Here is a 13,418-nt window from a genome sequence, read left to right as displayed (position 1 = left end):
TCCTGACTCGACCATTGTCCTTGGAAGTTTCTTCCCTGAGTGACTGCTCCCCAACCTCGGAGGCTTGCATCCGTGGTCACCAGGACCCAGTCCTGAATGCCGAATCTGCGGCCCTCGAGAAGATGAGCACTCTGCAGCCACCACAGCAGGGACACCCTGGCCCTCGGGGACAGGGTGATCAGCCGATGCATCTGAAGATGCGATCCTCACTTGTCTAACAGGTCCCACTGAAAATCCCTTGCATAGAACCTGCCGAAGGGAATTGCTTCGAAAGAAGCTACCATCTTTTCCAGGATTCGCGTGCAATGATGCACCGACACCTGTTTTGGTTGCAGGAGGTCTCTGACCAGAGATGACAACTCCTTGGCCTTCTCCTCCGGGAGAAACACCTTCTACTGTTCTGTGTCCAGAAACATGCCCAATATCAGCAGACGCGTCGTATGAACCAGCTGCGACTTTGGGATATTCAGAATCCAGCCATGCTGTTGTAGCACTTCCTGAGTTAGTGCTACTCCGATCAACGACTGCTCCTTGGACCTCGCCTTTATAAGGAGATCGTCCAAGTACGGGATAATTATAACTCCATTCTATCGAAGGAGTATCATCATTTTGGCCATTACCTTGGAACACACCCTCGGTGCCGTGGACAGACCGAACGGCAACGTCTGGAATTGGTAATGGCAGTTCTGTACCACAACCTTGAGGTACACCTGGTGAGGTGGGTAAATGGGGACATATAGGTAAGCATCCATGATGTCCAGTGATACCATGTAATCCCCCTCTTCCAGGCTTGCAATAACCGCCCTGAGCGATTCCATTTTGAACTTGAACTTCCTTATATAAGTGTTCAAGGATTTTAATTTTAGAATGAATCTGACCGAACCGTCTGGTTTAGGTACCACAAACATTGTGGAATAGTAACCCCGTCCCTGTTGAAGGAGGGGAACTTTGATTATCACCTGCTGGAGGTACAGCTTGTGAATTGCCGCCAGTACTACCTCCCTGTCCTGGGGAGTAGCAGGCAAGGCTGATTTGAGGTAACGGCGAGGGGGAGACGCCTCGAATTCCAGCTTGTATCCCTGAGATACCACTTGTAGAACCCAGAGATCCACCTGTGAGCGAACCCACTGGTCGCTGAAGTTCCGGAGACGCGCCCCCCACCGCACCTGGCTCCGTCTGTGGAGCCCCAGCGTCATGCGGTGGACTTAGTAGAAGCAGGGGAGGATTTTTGTTCCTGGGAACTGGCTGTCTGGTGCAGCTTTTTCCCTCTCCCCCCTGCCTCTGGGCAGAAAGGAAGCACCTTTGATCCGCTTGCTTTTCTGAGGCCGAAAGGACTGTACCGGATAGTACGGTGCTTTCTTAGGTTGTGAGGGAGCCTGAGGTAAAAATGTCGATTTCCCAGCTGTTGCTGTGGATACGAGGTCCGAGAAACCATCCCCAAACAAATCCTCACCCTTATAAGGCAAAACCTCCATGTGCCTTTTAGAATCAGCATCACCTGTCCACTGCCGGGTCCATAATACCCTCCTGGCAGAAATGGACATTGCATTAATTCTAGATGCCAGCCGGCAAATATCCCTCTGTGCATCCCTTATATATAAGACGACGTCTTTAATATGCTCTATGGTTAGCAAAATCGTATCCCTGTCGAGGGTATCAATATTATCTGACAGGATATCAGACCACGCTGCAGCAGCACTACACATCCATGCTGAAGCAATTGCAGGTCTCAGTATAGTACCCGAGTGTGTATATACAAACTTCAGGATAGCCTCCTGCTTTCTATCAGCAGGCTCCTTCAAGGCGGCCGTATCCTGAGACGGCAGTGCCATTTTTTTTGACAAGCGTGTGAGCGCCTTATCCACCCTAGGAGATATCTCCCAATGTGACCTATCCTCTGGCGGGAAAGGGTACGCCATCAGTAACTTTTTAGAAATTACCAGTTTCTTATCAGGGGAACCCCACGCTTCTTCACACACTTCATTCAACTCATCTGATGGGGGGAAAAACACTGCCTGCTTTTTCTCCCCAAACATAATACCCTTTTTAGTGGTACCTGGGGTAATGTCAGAAATGTGTAACATATTTTTCATTGCCGTAATCATGCAACGGATGCCCCTTGTGGATTGTGTATATGTCTCATCCTCGTCGACACTGGAGTCAGACTCCGTGTCGACATCTGTATCTGCCATCTGAGGTAGCGGGCGTTTGTGAGCCCCTGATGGTCTTTGAGACGCCTGGGTAGGCACGGACTGAGAAGCCGGCTGTCCCACGGCTGTTACGTCATCCATCCTTTATGTAAGGAGTTGACACTGTCGGTTAATACCGTTCACATATCCATCCACTCTGGTGTCGACCCCGCAGGGGGTGACATCACATTTATTGGCACCTGCTCCGCCTCCACATAAGCCTCCTCATCAAACATGTCGACACAGCCGTACCGACACACCGCACACACACAGGGAATGCTCTGACTGAGGACAGGACCCCACAAAGTCCTTTGGGGAGACAGAGAGAGAGTATGCCAGCACACACCACAGCGCTATATAATTAGGGATTTACACTATTACAGAAAGTGATTTTTCCCTATAGCTGCTTAACATGTATAGTTTGCGCCTAAATTTAGTGCCCCCCTCTCTTTTTAACCCTTTGAGCATGGAAACTGCAGGGGAGAGCCTGGGGAGCTGTCTTCCAGCGGAACTGTGAAGAGAAAATGGCGCCAGTGTGCTGAGGGAGATAACCCCGCCCCCTTCTCGGCGGGCTTATCCCGCTCTTTTATTAATATTATGGCAGGGGATTTTTACACATATATAGTTTATTAGACTATATTATGTGTTTTTTGCCATTTTTAAGGTAATCTAATTGCAGCCCAGGGCGCCCTCCCCCAGCGCCCTGCACCCATCAGTGACCGGAGTATGTGGTGTGCATGGGGAGCAATGGCGCACAGCTGCAGTGCTGTGCGCTACCTTAATAAAGACCGGAGTCTTCAGCCGCCGATTTTCTCCTCGGAATCTTCCGTCTTCTGGCTCTGCAAGGGGGACGGCGGCGCGGCTCCGGGACCGGACAACCGAGGCTGGGCCTGTGTTCGATCCCTCTGGAGCTAATGGTGTCCAGTAGCCTAGAAGCCCAAGCTAGCTGCAAGCAGGTAGGTTTGCTTCTCTCCCCTAAGTCCCTCGTAGCAGTGAGTCTGTTGCCAGCAGATCTCACTGAAAATAAAAAACCTAACAAATACTTTCTTTACTAGAAGCTCAGGAGAGCCCCTAGTGTGCAACCAGCTCGAGCCGGGCACAGATTCTAACTGAGGTCTGGAGGAGGGGCATAGAGGGAGGAGCCAGTGCACACCAGATAGTACCTAATCTTTCTTTTAGAGTGCCCAGTCTCATGCGGAGCCCTTTTATTCCCCATGGTCCTTACGGAGTACCCAGCATCCACTAGGACGTCAGAGAAAAGGAGATAAAGTACCAATCAGCTGCTAACTGCCATGTTATAGGCTGTGTTTGAAAAATTACAACAGCTGATTGGTTGGTACTTTATCTCTCTCCAAAGGCTTTAGTACTTCTGCCCTATTGGAATGTGTAATAACGGCAGGACCTGCATACACCGCTCAGATATACAGGACACACGTGTAATAACCCCTGGACATACATCTGTACTGTAACTCACACACCTTATATATACGTATATGAAGTATTGGTGAACACATCACACACTAGAAGTCACGCCGAGACGGTAACTTTAATAGTATAATATTGTATAAGCACCGCTGGTTAAACTACACACAATACTCAGTCACATTATAGAAGAACACAACTGGATCAGAGACCAGTATGTCCACAATGCGGACTTGTGTCGTCCTGTCCCCGCGTCTGGGCTCACGCAGGTGTTATAGGTACACTTATAAAAGGTTAATTAGCATATTTGCCGGACACAATCACGGAACCTGGGCGGGTGCACACCTTGGTTAGGAATTGGGTGGGGAGATTGGGGACATGAGACGGAGCAGTTTTTTTTACCTTAAGCTAAAAGATTTTGTTTTGCCGGAGAGACAATGTATTTACATGAGCTGGTGGGGGAGGGGCATCTAGGGAGGCGTTCCCCATTTTATGGGAATACACACTGAAGGGATGAAATTTCCCAGCTATACACCCAATCTCACCCATACACAGTTATGTGACGCGTTTCACACCAGCCCGTTGCGTTTCTGTCTAACTAAATGTTTGTCCAGTGTATTAAAATAATAGAACACAATATTGTCACATAGAAATAACCCCTCGATCACATGATTCATTTAATTTAGGACAAATGAAGCTAAACCAAGCAGTTCTTTTGGATGGCTTGCTACCCCAGAAGCTTGTACCTTCCACAGCCCTTTGCTAGTCCGCTCGCTGGCTTCCTGTGAGCCTCTACCGGGGGCGGTATCCGGACTACACTACGGACTATCCGTGTCCACAACATGCTCTGCACCCATCCCCGTTTCTGGCTATACATCACGTAATAAGGACACCAGGTATGCCACTAACCGGACACTTGTCCATCAGCCATTTCCCGGAAACCCATTACTGGACTGATCGGACGCGATTATCCGCAAGGGACAAACCATACAGCACCAAACACTGAATATGTCCCGTGATTAGCAGCGTACGTACGAATAGCAAATAATTATAATCACACCAATAAAATGTTTGTGACAAGTACAGGGCGCATGATGGTCTGGTAGTGAAGTGGAAGTGGGTAGGATTTGTATGTGATAATCTGCAGATGTCATCACAGATAGGTTTTACTGGGGAGGTCCCCACATCGTGGACAGAGAACCGCGTCTCACGGACATGTCAGTGCAATAAAAGAACAATTTACCCGGTTTGTGACTGAGCCTCAGAACCTATTCCGCATTACTTCATGCAGGATTTTCTGACACCGCCCGTGTGATGGGCAACAAGGCTAGCACTCTATAACGACCGGCTTACCATCCTCTGTCTCCTCCTTCTCGCTGCTGAAGTCATAGAAGTAAATGTGTTGTGTGGTCACTTCCAGCCGGCCAGGGATGACGGCCACGATGGTGATCAGCTCGCAGTCCTCCGAGATGACCAGCTTCTCCCTCTGGTTCTGCTCTATGATCTCCATACTGTGACAGAGAACAGGACAGGCTAGTGTCAGCCGAGCGATCGTTCATTACTAATTACACAAAGCAAGGCAGGTCCGGTGTTACTCGTATAGGGGGCTCAGATATCCCCAACTCATGGACTACCGGCAGCAGGACAATCCCTCTAGGGTAGAGCAGCCTATCATGGGAAGCTGAACCACAGAGCCCAGCAGTCCCTGGCTGGAGTGTTCTCAACATGTTACCAGTCTCATCCATCTGCAGTAACACGTCTTGATGTTTTTGTAAATCTATAAAGGAATCTGATCCCTTTGTTTCATTCCTGCAGAATGGAGAAGGATTTACACTAATAGGGATCCCCCAAACGCTCCTGCTTCCCCGATCTTACTGAGAGATGTTCTGCAGATCCTCATCGTCCAGCTGGTCATCCTCCAGCTCATTCACGATGGCTTCCTTCGCCACAGCCAGCGGTAGAGAGTCGGCGAGCGTCTGGCGGTGATCGGTGCCTGGGGAGACATGAATCAGATTAGCATGGAACTAAGACGTCAGACACCACACTTGGCCGACAATGACAAGAGATAAACACTTCTCACCCAGGTTGTCACGGAGGGCGCTGGCGTCACTGTGCGCATCAAAAGCGTAATTAGGCACCAGCTTCAGCCTCATCCTGGAGTACGTCTCAGCGCAGGACAGCTTCCACCTCACTGACACAGGGGTCCTGGGAGATGGGGACATCAGAGTCATCACTGATACACCCCTGAGCTACGTGCCCCAACCCAGATCATCACTGCTACCTACCCCAACCCAGAACATCACTGCCACCTACCCCAACCCAGAACATCACTGCTACCTACCCCAACCCAGATCATCACTGCTACCTACCCCAACCCAGAACATCACTGCTACCTACCCCAACCCAGATCATCACTGCTACCTACCCCAACCCAGAACATCACTGCTACCTACCCCAACACAGATCATCACTGCCACCTACCCCAACACAGATCATCACTGCCACCTACCCCAACCCAGATCATCACTGCCACCTACCCCAACCCAGAACATCACCTACCCCAACCCAGAACATCACTGCTACCTATCCCAACCCAGATCATCACTGCTACCTGCCCCAACCCAGATCATCACTGCTACCTACCCCAACCCAGATCATCACTGCTTCCTACCCCAACCCAGAACATCACTGCTACCTACCCCAACACAGATCATCACTGCTACCTACCCCAACCCAGATCATCACTGCCACCTACACCAACCCAGAACATCACTGCTACCTACCCCAACCCAGAACATCACTGCTACCTACCCCAACCCAGAACATCACTGCTACCTACCCCAACCCAGAACATCACTGCTACCTACCCCAATCCAGATCATCACTGCCACCTACCCGAACACAGATCATCACTGCCACCTACCCTAACACAGATCATCACTGCTACCTGCCCCAACCCAGATCACTGCTACCTACCCCAACACAGATCATCACTGCTACCTACCCCAACCCAGATCATCACTGCTACCTGCCCCAACCCAGAACATCACTGCTACCTACCCCGATCATCACTGCCACCTACCCCAACCCAGATCATCACTGCTACCTACCCCAATCCAGATCATCACTGCTACCTGCCCCAACCCAGATCATCACTGCTACCTACCCCAACCCAGATCATCACTGCTACCTGCCCCAACCCAGAACATCACTGCTACCTACCCCAATCCAGATCATCACTGCCACCTACCCCAACCCAGATCATCACTGCCACCTGCCCCAACCCAGATCATCACTGCCACCTGCCCCAACCCAGATCATCACTGCCACCTACCCCAACCCAGATCATCACTGCTACCTACCCCAACCCAGAACATCACTGCCACCTACCCCAACCCAGATCATCACTGCCACCTACCCCAACCCAGAACATCACTGCCACCTACCCTAACCCAGAACATCACTGCCACCTACCCCAACCCAGAACATCACTGCTACCTACCCCAACCCAGAACATCACTGCTACCTACCCCAACCCAGATCATCACTGCTAATTGCCCCAACCCAGATCATCACTGCTAATTGCCCCAACCCAGATCATCACTGCTACCTACCCCAACCCAGATCATCACTGCTACCTACCCCAACCCAGAACATCACTGCTACCTACCCCAACCCAGAACATCACTGCTACCTACCCCAACACAGATCATCACTGCTACCTACCCCGATCATCACTGCCACCTACCCCAACACAGATCACTGCCACCTACCCCAACCCAGATCATCACTGCTACCTACCCCAATCCAGATCATCACTGCTACCTGCCCCAACCCAGATCATCACTGCTACCTACCCCAACCCAGATCATCACTGCTACCTGCCCCAACCCAGAACATCACTGCTACCTACCCCAATCCAGATCATCACTGCTACCTGCCCCAACCCAGATCATCACTGCTACCTACCCCAACCCAGATCATCACTGCTACCTACCCTAACCCAGATCATCACTGCTACCTACCCCAACCCAGATCATCACTGCTACCTACCCCAACCCAGATCATCACTGCTACCTACCCCAACCCAGATCATCACTGCTACCTACCCCAATCCAGATCATCACTGCTACCTACCCCAACCCAGATCATCACTGCTACCTACCCCAATCCAGATCATCACTGCTACCTACCCCAACCCAGATCACTGCTACCTACCCCAACCCAGATCATCACTGCTACCTACCCCAATCCAGATCATCACTGCCACCTACCCCAACACAGATCATCACTGCTACCTGCCCCAACCCAGAACATCACTGCTACCTACCCCAACCCAGAACATCACTGCCACCTACCCCAACCCAGATCATCACTGCCACCTACCCCAACCCAGAACATCACTGCCACCTACCCCAACCCAGAACATCACTGCCACCTACCCCAACCCAGAACATCACTGCTACCTACCCCAACCCAGATCATCACTGCTAATTGCCCCAACCCAGATCATCACTGCTAATTGCCCCAACCCAGATCATCACTGCTACCTACCCCAACCCAGATCATCACTGCTACCTACCCCAACCCAGAACATCACTGCTACCTACCCCAACCCAGAACATCACTGCTACCTACCCCAACACAGATCATCACTGCTACCTACCCCGATCATCACTGCCACCTACCCCAACACAGATCACTGCCACCTACCCCAACCCAGATCATCACTGCTACCTACCCCAATCCAGATCATCACTGCTACCTGCCCCAACCCAGATCATCACTGCTACCTACCCCAACCCAGATCATCACTGCTACCTGCCCCAACCCAGAACATCACTGCTACCTACCCCAATCCAGATCATCACTGCTACCTGCCCCAACCCAGATCATCACTGCTACCTACCCCAACCAAGATCATCACTGCTACCTACCCTAACCCAGATCATCACTGCTACCTACCCCAACCCAGATCATCACTGCTACCTACCCTAACCCAGATCATCACTGCTACCTACCCCAACCCAGATCATCACTGCTACCTACCCCAATCCAGATCATCACTGCTACCTACCCCAACCCAGATCATCACTGCTACCTACCCCAATCCAGATCATCACTGCTACCTACCCCAACCCAGATCACTGCTACCTACCCCAACCCAGATCATCACTGCTACCTACCCCAATCCAGATCATCACTGCCACCTACCCCAACACAGATCATCACTGCTACCTGCCCCAACCCAGAACATCACTGCTACCTACCCCAACCCAGAACATCACTGCTACCTACCCCAACCCAGATCATCACTGCTACCTACCCCAACCCAGATCATCACTGCTACCTGCCCCAACCCAGAACATCACTGCCACCTGCCCCAACACAGATCATCACTGCTACCTACCCCACCCAGATCATCACTGCTACCTACCCCAACCCAGATCATCACTGCCACCTACCCCAACACAGATCATCACTGCAACCTACCCCAACCCAGATCATCACTGCCACCTACCCCAACCCAGAACATCACTGCCACCTACCCCAACCCAGAACATCACTGCCACCTACCCCAACACAGATCATCACTGCTACCTACCCTAACCCAGAACATCACTGCTACCTACCCCAACACAGATCATCACTGCTACCTGCCCCAACCCAGATCATCACTGCTACCTACCCCAACCAAGAACATCACTGCCACCTACCCCAACCCAGATCATCACTGCCACCTACCCCAACCCAGAACATCACTGCTACCTACCCCAACCCAGATCATCACTGCCACCTACCCCAACCCAGAACATCACTGCTACCTACCCCAACACAGATCATCACTGCTACGTATCCCAACCCAGAACATCACTGCTACGTACCCCAACCCAGATCATCACTGCTACCTGCCCCAACCCAGATCATCACTGCTACCTGCCCCAACCCAGATCATCACTGCTACCTACCCCAACCCAGAACATCACTGCTACGTACCCCAACCCAGATCATCACTGCTACCTACCCCAACCCAGAACATCACTGCTATCTACTCCACCTCAGGACAGGGCCTGATACACCCCTGAGCTATAACACTGCTACCTACCCTTACCCAGAACATCATTGCTACTTACCCCAACCCAGGACAGGGCTGAGCTATCTCACTGGAACCTACCCTTACCCAGAACATCATTGCTACTTACCTCAACCCAGGACAGGGCTGAGCTATCTCACTGGTACCTACCCTTACCCAGAACATCATTGCTACTTACCCCAACCCAGAACAGCACAGGGCCTGATACACCCCGGAGCTATCTCACTGCTACCTACCCCAACCAAGGACAGGGCCTGATACACCCCGGAGCTATCTCACTGCTACCTACCCCAACCCAGGATAGGACAGGGCCTGATACACTGCTGAGCTATCTCACTGCTACGTATACCAACCCAGCACAGGTCCTGAACTACCGCACTGCTACGTACACCAACCCAGCACAGGTCCTGAGCTACCTCACTGCTACGTACACCAGCCCAGCCCAGGGCCTGAGCTACCTCACTGCTATGTACACCAACCCAGCCTAGGACCTGAGCTACCTCACTACTACGTACACCAGCCCAGCCCAGGACCTGAGCTACCTCACTGCTATGTACACCTCAGGACAGGGCCTGATACACCCCTGAGCTATAACACTGCTACCTACCCTTACCCAGAACATCATTGCTACTTACCCCAACCCAGGACAGGGCTGAGCTATCTCACTGGAACCTACCCTTACCCAGAACATCATTACTACTTACCTCAACCCAGGACAGGGCTGAGCTATCTCACTGGTACCTACCCTTACCCAGAACATCATTGCTACTTACCCCAACCCAGAACAGCACAGGGCCTGATACACCCCGGAGCTATCTCACTGCTACCTACCCCAACCAAGGACAGGGCCTGATACACCCCGGAGCTATCTCACTGCTACCTACCCCAACCCAGGATAGGACAGGGCCTGATACACTGCTGAGCTATCTCACTGCTACGTATACCAACCCAGCACAGGTCCTGAACTACCGCACTGCTACGTACACCAACCCAGCACAGGTCCTGAGCTACCTCACTGCTACGTACACCAGCCCAGCCCAGGGCCTGAGCTACCTCACTGCTATGTACACCAACCCAGCCTAGGACCTGAGCTACCTCACTACTACGTACACCAGCCCAGCCCAGGACCTGAGCTACCTCACTGCTATGTACACCATCCCAGCCCAGCCCAGGCCCTGAGCTACCTCACTGCTACGTACACCAACCCAGCCCAGGACCTGAGCTACCTCACTGCTACGTACACCAGCCCAGCCCAGGGCCTGAGCTACCTCACTGCTACATACACCAGCCCAGCCCAGGGCCTGAGCTACCTCACTGCTATGTACACCAACCCAGCCCAGGACCTGAGCTACCTCACTGCTACGTACACCAGCCCAGCCCAGGACCTGAGCTACCTCACTGCTATGTACACCATCCCAGCCCAGCCCAGGGCCTGAGCTACCTCACTGCTACGTACACCAGCCCAGCCCAGGGCCTGAACTACCTCACTGCTACGTACACCAGTCCAGCCCAGGGCCAGAGCTACCTCACTGCTACGTAAACCAGCCCAGGGCCTGAGCTACCTCACTGCTACGTACACCAACCCAGCCCAGGACCTGAGCTACCTCACTGCTATGTACACCATCCCAGCCCAGCCCAGGGCCTGAGCTACCTCACTGCTACGTACACCAACCCAGCCCAGGACCTGAGCTACCTCACTGCTACGTAAACCAGGACAGGGCCTGAGCTACCTCACTGCTACATACACCAGCCCAGCCCAGGGCCTGAGCTACCTCACTGCTACGTACACCAGCCCAGCCCAGCCCAGGGCCTGAGCTACCTCACTGCTACGTACACCAACCCAGCCCAGGACCTGAGCTACCTCACTGCTACGTACACCAGCCCAGCACAGGGCCTGAACTACCTCACTGCCACGTACACCAACCCAGCACAGGGCCTGAGCTACCTCACTGCTACGTACACCAACCCAGCCCAGGGCCTGAGCTACCTCACTGCTACGTACACCAACCCAGCCCAGGGCCTGAGCTACCTCACTGCTACGTACACCAGCCCAGGACCTGAGCTACCTCACTGCTACGTACACCAGCCCAGCCCAGGGCCTGAGCTACCTCACTGCTACGTACACCAGCCCAGGACAGGGCCTGAGCTACCTCACTGCTACGTACACCAGCCCAGGACAGGGCCTGAGCTACCTCACTGCTACGTACACCAGCCCAGCCCAGGGCCTGAGCTACCTCACTACTACATACACCAGCCCAGCCCAGGGCCTGAGCTATCTCTCTGCTACGTACATCAACCCAGGACAGGGCCTGATACACCGCTGAGCTACCTCACTGCTACATACACCAACCCAGCCCAGGGCCTGAGCTACCTCACTGTTACATACACCAACCCAGCCCAGGGTCTGAGCTACCTCACTGCTACATACACCAACCCAGCCCAGGGCCTAAGCTACCTCACTGCTACATACACCAACCCAGCCCAGGGCCTGAGCTACCTCACTGCTACGTACACCAACCCAGCCCAGGGCCTGAGCTACCTCACTGCTACGTACACCAGCACAGCCCAGGGCCTGAGCTACCTCACTGCTACGTACACCAACCCAGCCCAGGGCCTGAGCTACCTCACTGCTACATACACCAACCCAGCCCAGGGCCTGAGCTACCTCACTGCTACGTACACTAACCCAGCCCAGGACCTGAGCTACCTCACTGCTACGTACACCAACCCAGCCCAGGGCCTGAGCTACCTCACTGCTACGTACACCAGCACAGCCCAGGGCCTGAGCTACCTCACTGCTATGTACACCATCCCAGCCCAGGGCCTGAGCTACCTCACTGCTACATACACCAACCCAGCCCAGGGCCTGAGCTACCTCACTGCTACGTACACTAACCCAGCCCAGGACCTGAGCTACCTCACTGCTACGTACACCAACCCAGCCCAGGGCCTGAGCTACCTCACTGCTACGTACACCAGCCCAGCCCAGGGCCTGAGCTACCTCACTGCTATGTACACCATCCCAGCCCAGGGCCTGAGCTACCTCACTGCTACATACACCAACCCAGCCCAGGGCCTGAGCTACCTCACTGCTACGTACACCAGCCCAGCCCAGGGCCGGAGCTACCTCACTGCTACGTACACCAGCCCAGCCCAAGGCCGGAGCTACCTCACTGCTACATACACCAACCCAGCCCAGGGCCTGAGCTACCTCACTGCTACATACACCAACCCAGCCCAGGGCCGGAGCTACCTCACTGCTACATACACCAACCCAGCCCAGGGCCGGAGCTACCTCACTGCTACATACACCAACCCAGCCCAGGGCCTGAGCTACCTCACTGCTACATACACCAACCAAGCCCAGGGCCGGAGCTACCTCACTGCTACATACACCAACCCAGCCCAGGACCTGAGCTACCTCACTGCTACATACACCAACCAAGCCCAGGGCCGGAGCTACCTCACTGCTACATACACCAACCCAGCCCAGGGCCTGAGCTACCTCACTGCTACATACACCAACCAAGCCCAGGGCCGAAGCTACCTCACTGCTACATACACCAACCCAGCCCAGGGCCTGAGCTACCTCACTGCTACATACACCAACCCAGCCCAGGGCCTGAGCTACCTCACTGCTACATACACCAACCCAACCCAGGGCCTGAGCTACCTCACTGCTACATACACCAGCCCAGCCCAGGGCCTGAGCT

General features: G+C 53.4%; 1 protein-coding gene across 3 annotated transcripts in view; it reads right to left on the bottom strand.

Moving 5' to 3' along the window:
• NBEAL2 (neurobeachin like 2) overlaps positions 1–13,418 on the bottom strand; it is a 236,199-nt gene that overhangs the window by 48,374 nt on the left and 174,407 nt on the right. For all 3 annotated transcript variants that reach the window (XM_063924601.1, XM_063924602.1, XM_063924603.1), the window contains 3 exons: positions 5,692–5,816; positions 5,487–5,604; positions 4,965–5,122 (listed from right to left, as the gene is read on the bottom strand). In XM_063924601.1, coding sequence (XP_063780671.1) covers positions 4,965–5,122; positions 5,487–5,604; positions 5,692–5,816 — 401 coding nt within the window. The remainder of the gene's footprint in view (positions 1–4,964; positions 5,123–5,486; positions 5,605–5,691; positions 5,817–13,418) is intronic.

Source organism: Pseudophryne corroboree, chromosome 5 (genome assembly GCF_028390025.1).
Source record: "Pseudophryne corroboree isolate aPseCor3 chromosome 5, aPseCor3.hap2, whole genome shotgun sequence".
NCBI classification, from domain to species: domain Eukaryota; kingdom Metazoa; phylum Chordata; class Amphibia; order Anura; family Myobatrachidae; genus Pseudophryne; species Pseudophryne corroboree.
Note: the sequence above shows the minus strand (reverse complement) of the source record. Positions and strands in the feature narration are given on the sequence as shown.